This window comes from Danio rerio, chromosome 21, assembly GCF_052040795.2.
Source record: "Danio rerio strain M-AB ecotype USA chromosome 21, GRCz13ab, whole genome shotgun sequence".
NCBI classification, from domain to species: Eukaryota; Metazoa; Chordata; class Actinopteri; order Cypriniformes; family Danionidae; genus Danio; species Danio rerio.
In genome coordinates, this window is record NC_141041.1 from 50,960,067 (window position 1) to 50,982,884 (window position 22,818).

At 37.5% G+C, this 22,818-nt stretch overlaps 2 protein-coding genes across 10 annotated transcripts in view; both read left to right on the forward strand.

The window, feature by feature from the left end:
* Positions 1-22,818, forward strand: part of ddx46 (DEAD (Asp-Glu-Ala-Asp) box polypeptide 46) — an 800,847-nt gene that overhangs the window by 201,608 nt on the left and 576,421 nt on the right. The window lies entirely within an intron of this gene.
* si:ch73-269m14.4 lies at positions 466-11,642 on the forward strand. Of its 9 annotated transcripts, XR_015520857.1 has the most exons (18): positions 466-585; positions 2,999-5,024; positions 5,430-5,465; positions 5,570-5,647; positions 5,750-5,824; positions 5,927-6,001; positions 6,092-6,190; positions 6,293-6,370; positions 6,473-6,547; positions 6,650-6,724; positions 6,815-6,913; positions 7,016-7,090; positions 7,193-7,267; positions 7,370-7,444; positions 7,535-7,630; positions 7,720-7,764; positions 10,591-11,017; positions 11,192-11,642. XR_015520857.1 is itself a non-coding variant. In XM_087301981.1 (17 exons), the coding sequence occupies exons 1-17, from the start codon at positions 472-474 to the stop codon at positions 10,812-10,814; spliced, it is 3,423 nt and encodes a 1,140-aa protein (XP_087158107.1). In that variant the 5' UTR covers positions 466-471; the 3' UTR covers positions 10,815-11,642. The 9 variants fall into 9 exon arrangements, 6 of the variants coding, with proteins under 6 accessions (XP_087158107.1, XP_087158108.1, XP_087158109.1 ...); XM_087301981.1 differs by having other exon boundaries at positions 7,717-7,764; positions 10,591-11,642; XM_087301982.1 differs by having other exon boundaries at positions 10,591-11,642.

Below are 22,818 nucleotides of genomic sequence, written 5' to 3' on the forward strand. Positions count from 1 at the left end.
CACATGTGGTGCCTGACTAGTTATTTATTACTATAAAAATGCTTGGAAGAAAGGCTGTGCCTTTGAACATTCTGGTCATGAAAGTATAATTTCATAAATAATCATAAATGTTTCTTAATTGTATTTAATTCCATATTAAAAACTGAAGGTTATAAATAAATAGGCTACAGATAGAGAGAGAACTATGTGGTAAAATATAACTCATTCACACATTAAAATGAGTTTCACTTAACACTTAATGAGATCGCTGTAAATAGGTTACACAGGAAAGCATGTAAAGGTGACTTTCTCTTGTCGCATATGTGTTTATTTGGTCGTTTAAGGTGTTAATATCGTCAGTAAAAGTATCAAGAAGCAGTATTTAAAGTTTGACGCAGCTCACAATTAGTTAGGTAACGTGAGCAGATGCGCAAATTTCACGCAATTTACGCTACGTTGAGAATGACGTCATCAGACATTTCCCGGGAAAAGATGGATCGGTATAGTAGGAGGATGGCGGCACTGCGGTCTCACCATAAGAAATGTGAAGAAAGGTACAAGGCAAAAATGAGGACCGAGACATATGACAACAATTTACAGAATGGGGTAAGTAATGGTTTATATTATTCAATATATGTTCCGTGTTTATAACTATGGGTTACATGATTGCTAACTTAGTTATATACTAGATGCTTCGTCGAGTCCTCTTTATCTAAACACTGGCCTGCCAACTCTCGAGCCTTCGACAGTATTCTCACGCCAAAAACCCCTTCGTCAAGCAAATAGCCTCTTATAAAGTCAGCTATAAAAGCAAAAATCCCCTTCTTCAAGTATATAGATGCGTGTAACACCTGCCCAGTGAAGCTTGTTAGTGTTTAACGTTACTGGCTATTGCGTGGATCCAGTCAGAGGCAAACCTGACCAAGTGATTTAAGTATACCAATCATTCTTGATATTTTTTTTTATTTGGCATCAGGGAGGTTCTATAATTAGAAGCAGTGAGAAAAATCATAATGTCACCACACAAATCAGGGCTTTTTGAAACCAATAAGTTGTGCCACACTTGGGGAGGGAGAAAATTCTCACTCCAACCTAAAACCAAAAGTTAGCAGCCCTGCTAAACGTTACATTATTGTACACGTTGTACTGTAAATCGCTTTATGCATTTTTTGCATGTAATGTTTAAACTTGATTAAATGATAGTCGTATGAGTTGTTACATCTATGTTAATGTTTAAACTTGATTAATTGGGGGAGGGGAGGTTGTGCCAAAGGGTGTGGGGGACATCAAAATCTTCCTGTAAAAACATTTTAATATAAAAGAAAAAAATGTCTGTAGTCTGACAGTATCATGCCTTCAAATGTGTTTATCTTTTCATATTTGTCTTTAATACATATTAAACATTGATTATTACAGATCCCCTACAAAGTGAATAACTCCCCATTTACAAAATAATATGTTTATGTTCAGGCCTTGTACACTAAAAAACAATGTTTTGTTTGAACTTTTACTGCTGATTTGAGTACTCTATATATTATAATACAAAGATTAAATAGAAGGCATGTATTTTGATGTCCTAAAATGTTTTACAAATTAAACAAGTAAAACACATGGGTATTTGTATAAAATTATACTTTAAATCTAATTTCTGAGATGAGCATCAAATGTTGATTTCACCTATTATTTTTTTATAACGGTTAATGTTTTTATTTGTCCAGATTTAATAAATTAAGGTCATATTTTCACACAATGTTATTACATTAAATTAAACAACTTAATGTAGAATATAAGAAGAAATAGGGGTATAAACAACATATAAATATATGTAGTATACTGTAGCATAACAGTCAATAGGTCAATAAATCGATAATTAGACATACACAAATAATAAGATGAGTAATACATGTGCACGTCTACATCAACGCATTAATGTCATAGTATGTCAGTAAGAGCTGAGGAATTATCAGCAAAACACAAGTGGGGCTGGGTAAAATGTTGCACTGCGTTGTAGACAATAGCCGTGTTTAAGTGTGTGAGGTGCTGCACATACTGATCAGTTAGGACATCAGTGATTGTCAAACACAGCTGATATTATAATTTTACCATAGAAATTGCCACTACAACCATCACCTCATCTGAGGCCGTACTCACACTAGGTACAGTTGCCTTGAACCAGGCCAAAGCATGCTTGTCCCCCCTCCCGTCTCCCCCGACAGCCCGCACTGACACCACAATCGGGCCTGGGCACACTTACGTCATCGCTGTTGTGCTGTTCAGTGAGAAGCACTCTCTCACTCAGCAGCACAGTGGAGATTTCTCTAGTTATATCGTGTCAATGGTTTGATATGCAGTGATATTCAGTCAGATATTTCGCCAAACAGTCCTTAGGGATGCGGGGACACGCAGTCAGATATTTCACTGAACAGATCCGCCACTTTTGGCGCTCATAATCATAATGCGCAGCTGTCGTTCAGTGAGGGGTTTGCGTCTTTAATATACTACGGCAGTTTGCGATCACTAAACAGTAAGAATGCTTAATAAATCCATATGAAACAGCTCCTTAAAGTCACGTCTCGCTTTCGGTTTCGGGCTTTGCCCAAGTGAACCGCGCTCAGGCACACCTCTTCCAACCGGGCCAGGGCCGGCCAAGTAAACCGTGCTTGAGCCCAATTCAGCGCACTCACACTTCTCAAACTGTCCGGGAAACGGGCCTGGCCACGGTACAGATGGCATAGTGTGAGTAGACCCTAATACAGCCAGAATTAAGTCATAGTATTTGACAACCAGTCCTTCTCCTTCAAGCGTCATGCTGGTTACCACTTTACAATATTGGGAAGATTAGGCCTTTTTTATTTAGTTATCTTCTTATTTGTCAGTGAAAACATGACACAATGACAAAATTATTTGTCAATAACATGTTTTCACTGACAAAAAAAAAGAAAATAAAACAAAAAGAAATAAACAGTCCTATTTAAACCTGCTAAAATGTCAAAGTTAAATATTTATATTTTCTTAACAGGAACAATCAAACGACAAAGGTGAGGTGCCAACAGAGAACGGGTCTGCTGAGAAGAGTGACATAGACACAGAGAACGGGTCTGCTGAGAAGAGTGACATAGACACAGAGAACGGGTCTGCTGAGAAGAGTGACATAGACACAGAGAACGAAACCAGTAAACAGGACTCAAGTGAATCAGAAACATGTAGTGAATATGTTCCATCAGACAAAGAGAGCACTGCTGATGAGCTTGATTCAGAAAGGGAGTCAGGGGTGCAATTAAACACTATTGACACATTGATTCCTTCAGATAAGGATTCTTTACATACAAGCAAGAAAAAAAAAAAGATGACAATCAAAACAACTGTTAATTGTCCCAAAGGCACAAGAAAATGGAACAAAAAGCAGTACTGTTTGTACTGTCAGAAACCCCAGAGCAAGATATCACGACACCTTGAAAATCGGCATGCCAATGAACCTGAGGTTTCAAAAGCTTTCTCTTTTCCAAAACACTCTAAAAAAAGAAAAGATCTTCTAGAGGGAATTCGAAATAAAGGGAACTATTTTCACAATGTAGAGGTTTTGGAAAACAAAGATGGAGAAATTGTAACTTGGCGTCAACCAACCGTGGCTGCAGACATTTCAGATTTTCTTCCTTGCCCTCAGTGTCTTGGGTTTTTCATGAAGAAAGATTTATGGAAACACTCAAAGGCATGCAGAGCAGAGAACGTTGTTAAACGAAAAAAAGGAGAGAGAGTGCGGTCCACTGCAGCTTGCCTTCTACCTATGGGGTCAGACACCCCTGCTGGTATTAGAACACTTTTGATGGGTATGCGTGAGGACAGTATCGCCAAAGCAATAACCGAGGATCGCTTGATCATGTTGTTTGGCGAGTCCATTTATACAAAGTGCGGCCACGACCGAGCTCAGCACCCATACATTGTACAAAAAATGCGAGAACTTGCAAGGTTTATGGTTAAGGTGAAAGAGCTATCTAAGTCAGTGGAAACACTTGAGAAACTGTGTGTTCCTCAAAACTTTGTTCTGGCGATCACTGCATGCAAGGAGGTAAGCAGCTACAATGCTGAATCAAATCTTTTTAAAACTCCTTCTTTAGCTCTCAAAATTGGTTACTCATTAAAGAAGGCATGTCAGGTAAGCTTAGGCCAGAGTCTTATGTCTGGAGACACTGAGACAGAAAGGAATGTAAAAAACTTCATCAAACTTATTGACAGTCACTGGAGAACCAATATTTCAAGCAAGGCTCTCAACACCCTTCAGCAAGCCAGATGGAATAAGGGTGATACCATACCGCTTACTGCAGATGTCATGGCATTACAGAAACACTTGAGAAAGCAGGAGGAGGTGTCAAAAGAAAAACTAAGGAAAAATGCAAACGCTGCTGACTGGAAAGTTTTAGCAGAAACAATACTTTGTCAGATTATTTTGTTCAATAGGAGACGTGAAGGAGAGGCTTCTAAACTACTCCTTACAGTTTATGAAAAGAGGAATGTGAAGCCTGCCAACCAGGATGTTGTTAAATCTCTGACTAAGTTAGAGCAGCAACTGTGCAGTGAATTGACTAGATTGGAAATTCGAGGAAAAAGAGGGAAAAAAGTACCAGTACTACTGACCAAAGACATGGTTGACTCACTTGATCTTTTAATTGGAAGCAGAGAGAAAGTTGGGGTCACAAAAGACAATCCTTATGTTTTTGCAAAAGTTGAGTGTTCAGCCCATATTCGTGGGTCAGACTGTCTACGAAAATATGCAGCAGTGTGTGGTGCCAAAGACCCAAAAAGCCTGACTTCAACCCAACTGAGAAAACAAGTGGCAACTCTGTGTCAGATTATGAACTTAAAAGATAATGAGCTTGACCAGTTAGCTAAATTTATGGGTCACGACATACGCGTTCACCGCGAATATTACAGATTGTCGGAAAACACCATACAACTAGCAAAAGTAAGCAAGTTGCTGTTGTCTCTAGAGAAGGGGTCTGGAGTATACAAAGGAAGATCTTTGGAGGAAATCCAGTTTAGCACTGATGGTAAGTACAGTGGATTTAGTTTGTTTTTTACTACAGTAACTTAAAGTAATAGTAATACTGTTTTTAATATTTTTTCTTTTAGATTTTTAATATTTGATTTCTGTCTTGGCTTATTTCTAAACAACCCTTTCTTGTTGGCTTTCTTACTGTCTTTAAATAAGACACAGCATTTAAAAAATGATGAACACTTAATTTGTTCAAAAATAAATGTGAAATGAATAAATTAGCATAAAACTGCACCAGTCAAGATGACTCGCAGTACCCAAATTATAGTGTTAATCAGTTTAAAGTGGTCATACAAACCTTGCAAAAAAGTGCCAGAGAGCTTTGTAATATGTTTAATGAGCTTGATCTGTTTTTATGTATATTTCTCTTGAGGCAAATTTTTTTGTGTGTGTCTGACAGTGACTGGAGAAGAACTAAGTCAAACTACAGATATGGGTAAGTATTATTGTGATTTTATCATAAGCTATGAACTGAAAGTTTGCTTGTTTAATCCATAAAAGGTGCCAACATTAACTTTTCAAAATTGTTGTTATATTTAGATGAGGAGGAACACACTTCTGCTTCAAGAAAATCCATCAGTCACTCTTCTCAACACAAACGACAAAGTTCTGACACAGGTGAGTCGTCATGAACCAACAATGTATGCGTCGTTAAAAATTGTGTTCTGATGTTCGTTTACTAAAGCATTCAAACAAACTGTTTATTGTCGTTATATTTAGATGAGAAGGAACACACTTCTTCAAGAAAATCCATCAGTAAATCATCTAAACGCAAACGACAAAGTTCTGACACAGGTGAGTTGTCATGAACCAACAATGTATGCGTCGTTAAAAATTGTGTTCTGATGTTCGTTTACTAAAGCATTCAAACAAACTGTTTATTGTCGTTATATTTAGATGAGAAGGAACACACTTCTTCAAGAAAATCCATCAGTAAATCATCTAAACGCAAACGACAAAGTTCTGACACAGGTGAGTCGTCATGAACCAACAATGTATGCGTCGTTAAAAATTAAATGTCAGTACAGCGTTTTGAACATGTCAACTGTTTATTGTTGTTAGCTGTTAAAGTGCTCACAGAAGTTGAGGAGGAACACACTTCTGCTTCAAGAAAATCCGTCAGTAAATCATCTAAACGCAAACGACAAAGTTCTGACACAGGTGAGTTGTCATGAACCAACAATGTATGCGTCGTTAAAAATTGTGTTCTGATGTTCGTTTACTAAAGCATTCAAACAAACTGTTTATTGTCGTTATATTTAGATGAGAAGGAACACACTTCTGCTTCAAGAAAATCCGTCAGTCACTCTTCTCAATGCAAACGACAAAGTTCTGACACAGGTGAGTCGTCATGAACCAACAATGTATGCGTCGTTAAAAATTGTGTTCTGATGTTCGTTTACTAAAGCATTCAAACAAACTGTTTATTGTCGTTATATTTAGATGAGAAGGAACACACTTCTTCAAGAAAATCCATCAGTAAATCATCTAAACGCAAACGACAAAGTTCTGACACAGGTGAGTTGTCATGAACCAACAATGTATGCGTCGTTAAAAATTGTGTTCTGATGTTCGTTTACTAAAGCATTCAAACAAACTGTTTATTGTCGTTATATTTAGATGAGAAGGAACACACTTCTTCAAGAAAATCCATCAGTAAATCATCTAAACGCAAACGACAAAGTTCTGACACAGGTGAGTCGTCATGAACCAACAATGTATGCGTCGTTAAAAATTAAATGTCAGTACAGCGTTTTGAACATGTCAACTGTTTATTGTTGTTAGCTGTTAAAGTGCTCACAGAAGTTGAGGAGGAACACACTTCTGCTTCAAGAAAATCCGTCAGTAAATCATCTAAACGCAAACGACAAAGTTCTGACACAGGTGAGTTGTCATGAACCAACAATGTATGCGTTGTTAAAAATTGTGTTCTGATGTTCGGTTACTAAAGCATTTAAACAAACTGTTTATTGTCGTTATATTTAGATGAGAAGGAACACACTTCTTCAAGAAAATACGTCAGTAAATCATCTAAACGCAAACGACAAAGTTCTGACACAGGTGAGTCGTCATGAACCAACAATGTATGCGTCGTTAAAAATTGTGTTCTGATGTTCGTTTACTAAAGCATTCAAACAAACTGTTTATTGTCGTTATATTTAGATGAGAAGGAACACACTTCTTCAAGAAAATCCATCAGTAAATCATCTAAACGCAAACGATTAAGTTCTGACACAGGTGAGTCGTCATGAACCAACAATGTATGCGTTGTTAAAAATTGTGTTCTGATGTTCGTTTACTAAAGCATTTAAACAAATTGTTTATTGTCGTTATATTTAGATGAGAAGGAACACACTTCTTCAAGAAAATTTGTCAGTAAATCATCTAAACGCAAACGACAAAGTTCTGACACAGGTGAGTCGTCATGAACCAACAATGTATGCGTCGTTAAAAATTAAATGTCAGTACAGCGTTTTGAACATGTCAACTGTTTATTGTTGTTAGCTGTTAAAGTGCTCACAGAAGTTGAGGAGGAACACACTTCTGCTTCAAGAAAATCCGTCAGTAAATCTGCACATAAAAACAGACTTTTAGAATCAGGTCAGTAGTCAATATGTAAATTATGTTTTACAAATAAACATTGTATGTGTAATACTGTTAAACTTACATGTTGTTGTAATTTCCAGTAGAGTTCTCAGAGGATGAATCTTTCATGCAACCATCTATAAAATCTGGTCAGTATTTACATTATATTTATATTTTTATTTAAACTTAAGACAAAGCACATAAAGGAGCTTTTAATTGGAAGCAGCTTGCCTGAAACTTCAGTAAATTATGTTTTAGATGGTCACAGTTTGATACATTTTGTTTCTATATTAGTTAGGTATATTAATAATACACACCATTGCCTGAGTCAGTTTAAATTCCTTATTTAGCTTTAGCTGTCACAGCAAGAAAAAGAATTTCATGTGCGCTACATAATTCACATGATTGTGAATTTACCACGTCCCAAACTGCTATTAAGTTTGTCAGACATCAGCAGTGCATATACTAATCAACGTATGATGTATTGCAGGATTTTTTTTAAGAATATTTTTATAAATTGCTCTTGTGTTCCTTTGATATCATAAGCTAATTTCACAAACTTAACATTACAACATCATAATAATGTATGCAAACTCCAGTCTAGATAATGAAGTAATACTATGCTGTGGGGAGTGGGGACAATGGCATCATAAAAAAAGGCCTTGAGGTTTAACTGACTTGAAAGCTTTGCTGTCTCTCAGTGATTAGAGCACTGTGCTAGTGACGCCAAGGTCAGGGGCGAAAAGCCATTATCGTCAAAAAAGATATGCAGTAAGACCTTTCAAAAATCCGTGATTTGAATATTGTGTAATGAATTTAATTGATGTTCATTATGAATCAAATTAATTAAAAGGCATTCAGGACGCATCAAGTCGTAACACTGAATCTGGATTCTCACATACAGTCATGGACAAAATTGTCACCCTTGGTAAATAGTGGCAAAGACGGCTGTAAAAATAAATCTGCAGTTTTTCCTGTTGTTCTTTTAATCAAGTAATCAGCAAAATGATAACATTTTCATTGAAGTTATACAATTTAACGTGAGGGGAATATAACGTTATGAATTTTTTTTTTCTCTGGCCATAATTGTTGGCACCCTTGTATTCAAAACTTTCTGCAACTTCAGTTTGCATGAAAAACAGCTCTGATTTTTTCCCCTTCATGCCTGACAAGGTTTGTGAATACTCATTTTCCATAGGAACTGGGAGGTTTATGGCAGAATCAAAAAATTTTTTTAATCTGTTGGTTATCTTTTGGCTGTTTTGATATAAAATATGATGACATTTCATCACCTTAGAATTACAAGGTTCTATCTGCATCTTGAATGATTTTGAGATACTGAGCTTCAAAGTTTTTGCAATCCATAGCAAACAGTATGTGTAACATTTGTTTTTTTTAATTAAAATGTAAACAACTTATAAAAACATTCCATAATGTCATTTAATAAGAATATGTCAATAACTCAATTTTGTCAAAAATGTCAGATAAAACCTCATAATTCTATGGTTACGATATATCTGAACAAGATGTCTTGGACCTTCGTTGTACAATTAGATGGAAGAAACCACATGGGAAAGCTATTCTGTTGTCGGAAGATCTGCCCACTGGCCTCTGTCCATTATGGCCTCCTAACCCTCCCCATATCCTAATTGGCTTTATCACTCTCTCTCCTCTCCACCTATCAGCTGGTGTGTGGTGTGTGGTCTAGCGCAAAAATGGCTGCCGTCGCGTCATCCAGGTGGATGCTGCACACTGGTGCTATCCCTGTGTGTACCAAACCTTTAATGTGTTCTAGCTTAGGGTTAGGGAAATAAAATGAGGAAAAAAAAATCTAATTTCTAATGGCGATAGAAGCCAGTCCTGGCTGAAGTTCCAGTATGGTAAATTACTATAGTGTAGTTGGGTTTTGCATGACAGCAGATGATTGGTTTCTTTAACAGTGTCTAAAATGACTTGTTTTGATGGAGATGTAGTTTTCCTTTATTTTTACTATTAAAAAATAAAAAATTCTGCAATTTTACATCTGTGATCTTTATAGAGTATTTGGTCTCTTAAATTGTTTTCCTTGCTGCACATAAAGACAATATTGACACACATCATGTTTCAATCAGATATTTAACATCTCCAGTCCATTAAACTTCTTTATTTCCCTGATGTTGGAAATGAGAATATTTAATTTTTAAGTATTTTCTTAAAGCCACTTTGTATTATGTAAAGATCAACAATCTTTTGCTGTACATCAAAAGTATATTATTTGGTTTTACCCTTTGTGACAAATGATTAGATTGGTTTGGGCTTTGTGTTACTAATATTAACTTATTAATCTTTGCAAAAAGACGTCATGACCAGACAACATCATGTTTCCTGTCACCATGGTGTGCTAAGAAATTGAAACCTTCAATAAAATTATATTTAGGAGATAATTTACTCATAAGAATTTCTAAGGGTGCTTATAATTGTGGCCAGGGAGTATTAAAGAAAAAATTCATAAAGTTATATTTCATCTCTGTCACACTTTATTTTGATGGTCCGTTTGTTTAATTTAAGATACATGCCAACTAATTCCCATTAGATTATAAGTTGACTGTAAGGTTGGGCTTGGGGTTAGAGTTAGTGTAAGTTGACATGTACTTGCAAGGTTTCTTATAGTCAGTTAAATGTTTGTTGAAAGAGCAGTATCAGCACATATTAAGCAAACAGTCTACTAATGCTCAAATGGACGATCAAAATAAAGTGTTACCTTCATCTTACATTAAATCGTTTAAGATTAATACGTTAGAATTTTGCTGAATTTTAATCTAAAAGAGCTCAAGGAGAAACCATGCAGATTTATTTTTACAGCTGTCTTTGCCCATATTTACCAAAAGTGGCAATAATTTTGTCCATGACTCTAAATCTTTCAGATTCATACATATAGCAACAACATTTGCAAGGATTTGGTTTGTTAATTTCGTCTTTTTGTTTGTTTGTTTTAGGAAAGAAAGCCCCTAAGAGGCCATGGAGTCCCGAGGAACAGTTGGCCGTAAAAGATACAATGCGCAAGTTTCTTGCATTAAGAAAAGTACCTGGGATGGCAGATTGCCTGTCATGTCTGGACAAAAATCCTGTTCTAGGCTCAAGATCGTGGCGTGACATAAAAAACTTTGTACATAATACGATTCAGAGTATGAAAAAGAAACTTGCCACAATTACTTATTAGGTGCTGGAGTAAAATTTTATTTTAGTTACTATTTTTTGTTTCTTAAGGTAAATGACATTATTAGCATTTCTACAGAAATTATGTTTTAAGAGTCCACCTTTATATTGTACATTTGTACTTCATTACAAATCATTTACTTACAGTGGTCTTGTTTAATGAGGTTCGTACTTGATGTTCGAGAAATCAGTCGACTTTTGTGTTAGGTCGGAACTCAAAGCACTTTATTTACAGTTGTCTTGCTCAATGCGGCCTGTACTGAGATCGAGAAATCAGTCGACTTTTGTGTTATGTTACAAGTCAAAGCACTTTATTTACAGTGGTCTTGTTTAATGAGGTTCGTACTTGATGTTCGAGAAATCAGACGACTTTTGTGTTAGGTTAGAACTCAAAGCACTTTATTTACAGTTGTCTTGCTCAATGCGGCCTGTACTGAGATCGAGAAATCAGTCGACTTTTGTGTTATGTTACAAGTCAAAGCACTTTATTTACAGTGGTCTTGTTTAATGAGGTTCGTACTTGATGTTCGAGAAATCAGACGACTTTTGTGTTAGGTTAGAACTCAAAGCACTTTATTTACAGTTGTCTTGCTCAATGCGGCCTGTACTGAGATCGAGAAATCAGTCGACTTTTGTGTTATGTTACAAGTCAAAGCACTTTATTTACAGTGGTCTTGTTTAATGAGGTTCGTACTTGATGTTCGAGAAATCAGACGACTTTTGTGTTAGGTTAGAACTCAAAGCACTTTATTTACAGTTGTCTTGCTCAGTGCGGCCTGTACTGAAATAAAAAAATTTGCAACATTGTTATGTTGGATTTTTTCCCCCTCAACTGTTTGATGCATTGTCTTTATTAATAGATTTCAATTTTAAATAATTTTATGTTTGATTATCATTCCAAAATTGTTTGTGGAACTCAAACTCAGGATAATACCATTTAGAGTTGTCCCTTGCATTTAGGCTATTCATCATGCTATAAGATAATGCTATAATAATAATAATAATCAAATAATTTTAAAAAATCAAATAATCAAAGTCGGCGACGCAATAGTAGTGCTGTCGCCTCACAGCAAGAAGGTCGCTGGTTCGAGTCCCGGCTGGGTCAGTTGGTGTGTCTTTGTGGAGTTTGCATGTTCTCCCTGTGTTGGCGTGGGTTTCCTCCGGGTGCTCCGGTTACTGTCTAAACACATGCGCTATGGGGGATTGGGTAAACTAAATTATTCGCAGTGTATGAGTGTGTATGGATGTATGGAAGGGCATCTGCTGCGTAAAACATAAGCTGGATAAGTTGGCGGTTCATTCCGCTGTGGCGACCCCGGATTAATAAAGGGACTAAGCCGACAAGAAAACAAATGATCAAAGTCGTTTATGTTCGTTTGTAGCATTATAAATGTGACAAACCTGAAAATAGCCCTACTTGACTATGAAAAATCATTTACTAACAATTAAAATAATGCTATATGAACTTTAAAAAAAATGCTATTAAAAGAGACCTCACATAAGTATTTGATCCACCAAATGCTGACATATGTGCTGCAAGTATTGTAAAAACCTTTGGTAGAAACTTTGATTACATGGTAAGGTTGATAATTTCATGGAATTGCTCACAGATCTCTCATCCAAATGTCTATAGGTAATGTAAAGTTTTCATTTTAGATGTGACATTATAATAATATTTAAATGCTTTAATATTTATTTTAACAGACAATATGGCAATATTTATTAAAAGACAAGACACTGAAAAAAGCACTTTGCCAAACCGCTTTTATTGTTTATTGCTTGTCAAGTTTGGACCCGGAAGTGGTAATGATTGACGTCACATTTAAAAATCATTGTCGGACCTCGCAAGTCCAATGATTTGTCATGTTAGTGTTTTCTTGTTGTTATGTTTAAAGTGATTTTGGTGCTTCTGGTGACACCTAAAGGTGATTTAACAAATCAAAAATTTCCTATGACCCTTACAATGCATAGCCTTCACAAGTACTATGTTTTGTCAAAGTCCTCACAAATATAGGTTAACAAGTATGTGTGTGTGTGTGTGTGTGTGTGTGTGTGTGCGTGCGTGTGTGTGTGTGTGTGTGTGTGTGTGTGTGTGTGTGTGTGTGTGTGTGTGTGTGCGTGTGTGTGTGTGTGTGTGTGTGTGTGTGTGTGTGCGCATGTGTGTGCATGTGTGTTCTTTATCAGACTGATGTTGCTGTGCTGCACCTGTAGATGTCACTCATATTCAGCACACATTCACACACACACACACACACACACACACACACACACACACACACATACAGACAAACACACACACACACACACACACACACACACACAAACACACACACACAAACACACAAACACACACACACACACACTATAGGGGAATCGATTAACTAAATTGGCTGTAGTGTATGAGAGTGTTTGTGTGAGTGTGTGTGAATGAGTGTGTATGGGTGTTTCACAGTACTGGGTTGCAGCTGGAAGGGCTGAAAATTTGACATTTGAAACTATGTGTGTTTCTTAGCAAGAAGGTCGCTGGTTCAAGTCTCGGCTGGGTCAGTTGGTGTTTCTGTGTGGAGTTTGCATGTTCTCCCCGTGTTGGTGTGGGTTTCCTCCGGGTGCTCCCGTTTCCCCCACAGTCCAAACACATGCGCTATAGGGGAACTGATCAACTAAATTGGCTGTAGTGTATGAGTGTGTATGGGTGTTTCCCAGTACTGGGTTGCAGCTGGAAGGGCTTCTGCTCCATAAAATATATGCTTGATAAGTTGGTGGTTCATTCCGCTGTGGCGATTCTAGATTAATAAAGAAAGAAAATGAATGAATGAATGAATGATAAGTGTGAAGATGCTGGGTTATTGTAACCCAAAGTTGGGTCAATACTGCATTCGGGTCAGTTGTGTTGGCTGTTTCTTGATGAACTATTCTTTAATAAGTATTAGAGAATAACACATCATCACAGCTTATACTTATTTATTTCATTAGTTATAGAGTCATGTGTGTGTGTGTGTGTGTGTGTGTGTGTGTGTGTGTGTGTGTGTGTGTGTGTGTGTGTGTGTGTGTGTGTGTGTGTGTGTATCATGGGAAATACCGTCAGGCTTGTGTATCAGTGTGTGTTTCAGCGGTTTGGTGGAGCTCGAGACAGGAAACGAGGAGCTTCAGTGCTCTGTGTGTTTCATTGTAAGAAAAGGCGCAGTATTTACATATCAATATCAAATCATATGTACAGATGAAGTCAGACCGAGCACCCCTCCCTTTATATTTCCCCCCAATATCTGTTTAACACAGTGCATTTACATTCTACACAGTTTTAATAACTGATTTCTCTTCTCTTCATTATGATGACAGCACATAATATTAGACTAGATATTCTTCAAGACACTAGTGTTCAGCTTAAAGTGACATGTAAAGGCTTCACTAGGGTAATTAGGGTAAAGTTAGGGTAATTAGGCAAGTCATTGTATAACAGTGGTTTGTTCTGGACACAATCCAACACTAATATTGCTGAAGGGGCCAATAATATTAACCTTAAAATGGTGTTTAAAACAATTAAAAACTGCTTTTATTCTAGCCAAAATAAAACAAACAAGACTTTCTCCAGAAGAACAAATATTATCAGACATACTGTGAACATTTCCTGAATCTGCTCAACATCATGTGGGAAATAATTCAAAAAGAAAACAAAATGAAAAGGGGGTGAATAATTCTGACTTCAGCTGTAAATGTACAGGACTCAACCCAGTTTTGTTTTAAATGTAAATGGTTTGCTGCAATTGGTTTCCTCAAACAGTTTGAGTTAACTTAATTAATCGGGTTTAGCAGTGCAGAAAAATCAAGAGAAACAAAAATAATCAATGTTTTGGATAAAGTGACGCCGTGGTGCAATAGGTAGTGCTGTCGCCTCACAGAGTGTGTGTGTGTGTAGATGTGTGTGTGTGTGTGTTAATCCTGCAGTCTCGTCTGACTCTCGGCGTCCGCAGACAGAGTCAAATCAGCTCCAGTGTTTGAGTGGATTTACTGCGCTTTACTCTGTCTGGATTATTCACAAATGTCAAGTATAATCGATGGTGTTTGAATTGACACACACACACACACACACAGCATGTCTTTATTTCTAATGCGTCACAGTTTGAAAGGATTTCTTCAGTTTTTTATTCAGATTTGACTGAAGACACTTCATTTGCTTCATACAAAGACGTGTGCGTGCTGGTGTGTGTGTGTAACTGTGTGCAACTGTGTTCGTTACTGTGTGTATATTTTGTGTGTGCATACATGTGAATGTGTGTGTGTGTGTATGTGTGTGTGTGTGTGCTGTGGGATTGTAATAGAATCAAGTGTCTCCTTATCACACACACACACATGCACATGCACATGCACGTGCACACACACACACACACACACACACACTCAGGGTTTTAAACAGTTGTCCATCATCTTCACTGTCCTGCGCTGCGTCGTCACCACTACAAACACACCACAGACCAACACACTCATCCAGGAGGAACACACACACACACACACACACACACACATGCAGAGAGAGATGTGAATCACAGTTACACAGCAGAGCACACTCATCTGAGAGAATCAAACACACACACACACACACACACACACACACACACACATTCCCATTTGGACAGAATATATTTTATTAATATATATTATAAATACAGATTTGCCCTCCTGTGAATTTTTATTTCTTTCTCCAATATTTCCCACATGGTGTTGAGCAGATTCAGGAAATGTTCACAGTGTTTCCTCTAATATTTGTTCTTCTGGAAAAAGTCTTATTAGTTTTATTTCAGCTTAAATAAAAGCAGTTTTTAATAGTTTTAAACACCATTTTAAGGTCAATATTATTCATCCCTTCAGCAATATTAGTGTTGGATTGTCTCCAGAATAAATCACTGTTATACAATAACTTGCCTAATTACCCTAACTTTACCCTAATTACCCTAGTGAAGCCTTTACATGTCACTTTAAGCTGAACACTAGTGTCTTGAAGAATATCTAGTCTAATATAATCTGCTGTCATCATGGCAAAGAGAAAATAAATCAGTTATTAGAGATGAGTTATTAAAAAAAAATTATTCAAAGATAATTCCTTGGATTTACTTGTAAATCTTACCTTGGAGTAAAATGTATAATTTTACATTAAGTGGTTGTAAACAAGTTATTTGGGCTGAATTTAAACAAACAAATTAAGTTGAACATTATTAAACTTAATTTGTTTGTATAAATTCAACACAAATAAATTGTTGGCAACAGTTCTGCATGCAACACTTTCTTTCAGTGTATTATGTGCAGAAATGTGTTGAAGGAATCTGCTCTCTGTTAAACAGAAATTGGGGGAAAATAAACATGGGGGCTAAATACAGTCAAAGTCAGAATTATCAGCCCCCTGTTCATTTTCTTCCACAGTTTCTGTTTAACGGAGAGCAGATTTCTCCAGCACATTTCTAATCATAATAGTGTTAATAACTCATCTCTAATAACTGATTTATTTTCTCTTTGTCATGATGACAGTAAATAATATTAGACTAGATATTCTTCAAGACACTTCTATACAGCTTAAAGTGACATGTAAAGGCTTCACTAGGGTAATTAGGGTAACTAGGCAGGTTAGGGTAATTAGAAAAGTCATTGTATAATGATGGTTTGTTCTGTAGATTATCGAAAAAAATAAATAGCTTAAAGGGTCAGATAATTTCGACCTTTAATTGGCATTAAAAAAATACAACAGCTTTTATTATAGCCAAAATAAAACAAATCAGACTTTCTCCAGAAGAACAAATATTATCAGACATACTGTGAAAATGTTCTTGCTCTGTTTAATATAATTTGGGAAATATTGGGAAAAGGAGAAAAAAATTCAAAGGGGGCAAAAAACTTTGACTTTAACAGTGTATGTATATATTTAGTGTTTTTATATTTTACATATATATTTTAGGCAATATATTTTTAGCCAAAATACTCTTTTTTTTAACTATACTTTTCTTCAGTGTCTCTTCTTTAGTGTTAAACAGAAGAAAGAAACTCAAACAAGAATAAATGAGGACAGAAAAATATCTGTAAATTAGCAGATTTCTGTATTTTGTGATTAATGGTCGAATTTTCTCTGTTTTTTTCTGCTTGTGAGTTGCATTATCTTTCTTCTAATAACGTTTAACCTTGAAAAGCTCTAAAAGTGTCTTTAATTGTCGTGTGTAATAGTGTGCAGTGCTGTATTGTGTGTGTTGTGTGTTGTACATTACATTACAGAAACCTTGTAATACACTGCAGCACATCTGTTATTTTTCTATTTTATATTTACTCTATATTGATATTATTTCTTATGCATTATATTATTATTTCAAACGACTAAAATGGCAATAAAAGTCACTTTACATATCATTTTCAATTATTACAGGTCCACAGAGCAGAGATCAGCATCCTATACTGCAACACTAGTAAATCACGGAATACAGAAGCTGCTCATTTACAGTGATGGAGATGGAAATGTGTCACTGCACTGCGTATTGCTTTCTTGCAGTTTTAGTCTTAATAAACGGATAATAACAGAGAACTCGTGAATAACGGCGCTGTGAGATGAAGAGGGGTTTAAGGTGTATTTTCCGTCTCTGTGATTGAATGGAAACTGTTGTTTGTGTGAAAGCGGCAGCAGAGACGCGTTTACCGAGCCGTTCTGCTGAAATGAAGAAAGAAATGAAGAAATGCAGCGAATAAACTGAAGTTTCCACTGAGGTCTGCAGCAGCAGCGATCGCATCTCGCATCAGCCTCCTAAAATAGCGCGTCGGTTTACCTGCAGACGGCGAAGAACACGCGCGTAATGCTGTAATGCACGGTGCAGCGTGTGTGTGTGTGTGTGTGTGTGTGTGTGTGTGTGTGTGTGTGTGTGTGTGTGTGTGTGTGTGTGTGTGTGTGTGTGTGTTAAACACAGAGGGTTCAATGGCTGTGCTTCACATCAAAGGCTCAGGCAAGTCTCTGCATTAACAAGCCCCTTTGTTTCCTGTCAGAGTGAGAGAGAGAGAGAGAGAGAGAGAGAGAGAGAGAGAGAGAGAGAGAGAGAGAGAGAGAGAGAGAGAGAGCGAGACTACATTACTTTGGCTGTCTGCACTAATCTGGATAGATCTGAAAGCAGCATTTGTCCCTGTCCACATGAATGCGAGTATTTTCAGACACACACTTTCCTCTACGCGGTTTCGCTGTTTGTCCACATGAAAACACCAGATCAGGTGGCTGAATCCCAAATTTCTGCAAACTTGTCTAAAACTCTGTGTACAGTCACAGTGTGGTCGTGTGGACGCGATAACTTGAGTTTTGACGTCAGTGTTTGTGCTGTTTTCTCCTTTCTGATTGGCCAACACGGTTGGGTTGTTCACACTAAACATGGAAGACGCGAATTTCGCAGCAAACATATGGCATGTTCCACATTGTACAGCCTGTTTGCAAATGTTCGTTAACAGTGGATTTGGGAAACACCAAATCAACAAACTATGTTTGTAACAATAGAACTTGCGATCTTAGTTGGCTAACGATGGTTTTGCGAAATACACCCCCTGGTCAAGTAGAAAATTAAAAATTAAAGCAAGGTGTACAAGGACAATGAAACCAAAAGAGACATTATAAAATAATAATAAGACAATTGTAAAATTCCTTCATTCATTCATTCATTTTCTTGTCGGTTTAGTCCCTTTATTAATCCGGGGTCGCCACAGCGGAATGAACCGCCAACTTATCCAGCTCATTTTTACGCAGCGGATGCCCTTCCAGCCGCAACCCATCTCTGGGAAAACAGTTATGAAATAAATAATGAAATTAAATAAACAAATAAGTAAACATACAATAGTCTTGTAAAAATCTGCAAAAATAATATCGATGGTTCCCAAATCTTGCTATAAATGGACAATAAGATTTGATTTTACAGTTATTTTTATTAACAAACTATTATTTAACCATCACTTTGCAAAGTCTAATGGTAAGTTTGTAAAAAGCAGCTCGTCATTAATGAAAAACACAACCCAACACAGTCGCAGCGTTCAGTCTCAAAGACATTATTTGCTTTCATCATGTTTTAACAATTAAAATCAACAAAACTTCTTGGTTTTAAAAGTGAACACACTGTTTTCCATTCGTCTCTTCTGTGTCTTTTATTTTCTGTAATATAAACAGCGGAGGGGAACGCAGTGGTGCAATATGTAGTGCTGTCACCTCACAGCAAGAAGGTCTCTGGTTTGAGTCCCGGTTGGGTCAGTTGGTGTTTCTGTGTGGAGTTTGCATGTTCTGCCCGTGTTGGTGTGGGTTTCCTCCGGGTGCTCCGGTTTCCCCCACAGTCCAAACACATGCACTATAGGGGAACTGATTAGCTGAATTGGTTGTAGTGCATGAGTGTGTGTGAATGAGTGTGTATGGGTGTTTCCCAGTACTGGGTTGCAGCTGGCAGGGCATCCGCTGTGTAAAGCATATGCTGGAATAGTTGGTGGTTCATGACCCCTGATGAATAAGGGACTAAGCTGAAGGAAAATGAATGAATGACTGACTGAAGAGCGTGCACAAAGCTTACATGACTGATAATGTGTTTCTCTTTACTCACACTAAAGAGAGAACAACTCGCTCCACACACAGATATTTCACCCAACAACAATCCCAGCATTTTAATACACTTTTCACAGTATATGATTAATGAAAATTCATGCGGGTACTCATGTAGCACATAAACACTGACACACACTCTAAAAATGTTGGGTTTTACCACAAAGTTGGGTCAAATATGGAGAAAACTATTCATTCATTCATTCATTCATTCATTTTCAACTTTTCGCCACAGCGGAATGAACCACCAACTTATCCAGCATATGTTTTACGCAGCGGATGCTCTTCCAGCTCCAACCCAACACCCATACACATATTGATTCACACACATACACCACAGACAATTTAGCTTAACCAGTTCCCCTATAGCGCATGTGTTTGGACTGTGGGGGAAACCAGAGCCCCCGGAGGAAACCCACACCAACACGGGGAGAACATGCAAACTCCACACAGAAACACCAAGTGACCCAGCCGAGACTCGAAGCATTGACCTTCTTGCTGTGAGGCGATTGTGCTACCCACTGCGCCACCACGCCGCCCCTTATTTATTTGGCTACCCAGGCTCATTGTGGAATCGCGGACGTTTCTGGAGGCCGTGAAATATGTCCAAATGTGGACATATGTGTGAGGTACGTATCTGTGCAGTATTTGTCTTTGTGAATCCGCGAGAGGCCTCTATGCAGCGCTTTTTCGCATTTCGAACGCCTTCCGGGAGCATGCGCCGTTCGCGCCTGGGATGTTCTCGCATGAAAAGCCGCTCGAGGCCGCTGTCGAGCGACCATCTGTCCGACTGACGGACTTAATGACTGAACGATCAACCGGGCGGTCAGCCAGTCGGCCAATCGGCCGACCCAGCCACCCTCCACCTCCTTTCCTAAATCCAAGCGATGATTTACAAAAGCCGTACAGAGAAGAAAAGCAAAAGGCCTCGTCCGATTTTGACCGCATTTTCGGATTTCACCGCATTCTCACAAACTCGTTCGCTTTTATTTTTTGGATTCTGTTTTTCATCTTACCTGATTTCTGGAACCGCTCTTTCCCAGACTCGAACGCGGTCATCGAAGAAGAGCGGCGTCACACCACCCCGTAGCGTTCCCTCAAAAAAAACAAATGCGGCCAGACGTACCTCCAGCCACGTAAATCGCGGCCTCCACAACCGTCCGCGCGGCTCTGTTTTTAGAATGAGCTTGGGTTGTTATTTATTTATTTATTTATTTATTTATTTATTTATTTATTTTAGGTAAACCAATGTTGGGTTGTTATTTTTTATTATATTTCAATGACACATTTTTGGCTGTTGGTTTGTCCATATTTGTGTTGTAATGCAAAGAAAAAACAACAGCTTTTTTTGAGTGCACCCATCTGAACTGAGATCAGTGTGTGTGTGTGTGTGTGTGTGTGTGTGTGTGTGTGTGTGTGTGTGCCTGTGTGTGTGTGCCTGTGTGTGTGTGTGTGTGTGTGCCTGTGTGTGTGTGTGTGTGTGTGTGTGTGCCTATGTGTCCATGTGCCCATGTGTGTGTGTGTGTGTGTGCCTGTGTGTGTGTGTGCCTGTGTGTGTGTGTGTATGCATATGTGTGTGCCTATGTGTCTATGTGCCCATGTGTGTGCGTGTGTTTGTGTGTGTGTGTGTGTGTGTGTGTGTGTGTGTGTATATGCATATGTGTGTGCCTATGTGTCTATGTGCCCGTGTGTGTTTGTGTGTGTGTGTGTGTGTGTGTGCCTGTGTGTGTGTATGCATATGCGTGTGCCTATGTGTCTATGTGCCCATATGTGTGTGTGTCTTTGTGTGTGTGTGTGTGTGTGCCCGTGTGTGTGTATGCATATGTCTATGCCTATGTGTCTATGTGCCCATGTGTGTGTTTGTGTGTGTGTGTGTGTATGCATATGTGTGTCCCTATGTGTCTATGTGCCCATGTGTGTGTGTGTGTGTGTGTGTGTGTGTGTGTGTGTGTGCGTGGCTCCTCCAAGGGTGCGGCCAATAAAAACACACAAGTGGCTTGAGTTAAGCTGTGCTCCTTTGCATGTGGCTCGACCTCAGCTAAAGGATGTGATTTAATTAGTTTGCTACTTAAATGTGCTGGAGATTATTTAGGAAGCGCACTGTGTAATTTTTAGGAACTGCATTTATCCTCAAACCATCAAAGCTGGAGTGTTGGACAGAAGGAGAAACGGCTTGGTTCGGCTGCACGGCTGATCTGCAGCACGGCTGATCTCACAGATATCACTTTAATATGATCACAACTACTGGATAGAAACTCACAGTTGAGCCGTCAGGCTGTAATCATGCTGCGTTTGTGCTGGAAAACTGACAGAAAGAGCACAAAATAATAATAATGTTCATTTCCTGTTTATTTCTAGTGTTTTAGGATGTAGATTGTGTCAAAGCAGCTTAACACAGATGAAGGTCCAGTATTGAAACTGCTTCAGTTCAGTTTAGTAACACATTCATGTTAAAGTGCCTGAAAATGAAGCACACACAGTAAACATGCTTTTCTGATTTAAAGTTTTAGTCTTGTTTTTAGGCAAAATATTTATGAACTATTAAATCAAGAATTATTTTCTAGACACGCGCAACAGAGTCTTGTTTTCAGAAATAATGAGCCTAAATAAAGTGATTTCTCCTTAAAACAAGCACAATAATCAGACAATGCATGCGGGAAGCAGAATAATCTTATGGCAAAATGAAAACAAGAATATTCTGCACACCCCATTGACAGATTATTTTGCTTGTTTTAAGGAAAAACATATATATTTTTGGTTGTCTATGCTTCTTGATTTAAGAATGTTTAGATATTTGGGCTAGAAACAAGACAAAGACATCGGTCACACTTTACAATAAGGTTCATTAGTTAATGTTAATTAATGCATTTACTAACATGAACAAACAATGAACAATACATTTACTACAGTATTTGTTCATGCTAGTTAACATTAGTTAATGAAAATACAGTAGTTCATTGTTAGTTCATGTTAACTCATGGTGCATTAACTAATGTTAACAAGCATGGACTTGGATATTAATAATGCATTAGTAAATGTTCAGTTATGATTAATAAATGCTGTACATGTGTTGTTCATGATTAGTTCATGTTAGTAAATGCATTATCTAATGAACCTTATTGTAAAGTGTTACCCACACTTTATAATAACTCCACACTATGATCCATTTATTAAGCATTATCAAATAGTGAATTCATTATCTGTTAAGCGTTAACTCTACATTAATAAACGTTAGTAGTTCATAACTGCAGCTACAAATGCTGTATTCTTGACTTACAAACACATGTATAATGTGCTTAATAATTGCACTTTCATACTTTGTTAATGATTTATTTTTCAAATGAAGTATTGCATTATTTACAAACCATTTGTATTTGAGAGTAGTTGGAGGTTTTTAAGATCATCCAGAATGAGTTAGTAAATG

Excerpts from the sequence above, each read along its gene's own strand:
- si:ch73-269m14.4 (XM_087301981.1), top strand. The coding sequence starts at position 472 with ATGGATCGGTATAGTAGGAGGATGGCGGCACTGCGGTCTCACCATAAG. Across the intron at positions 5,825-5,926 it reads ACGACAAAGTTCTGACACAG|ATGAGAAGGAACACACTTCT; the intron begins GTGAGTTGTCAT and ends CGTTATATTTAG. Across the intron at positions 7,631-7,716 it reads AAACAGACTTTTAGAATCAG|TAGAGTTCTCAGAGGATGAA; the intron begins GTCAGTAGTCAA and ends TGTAATTTCCAG.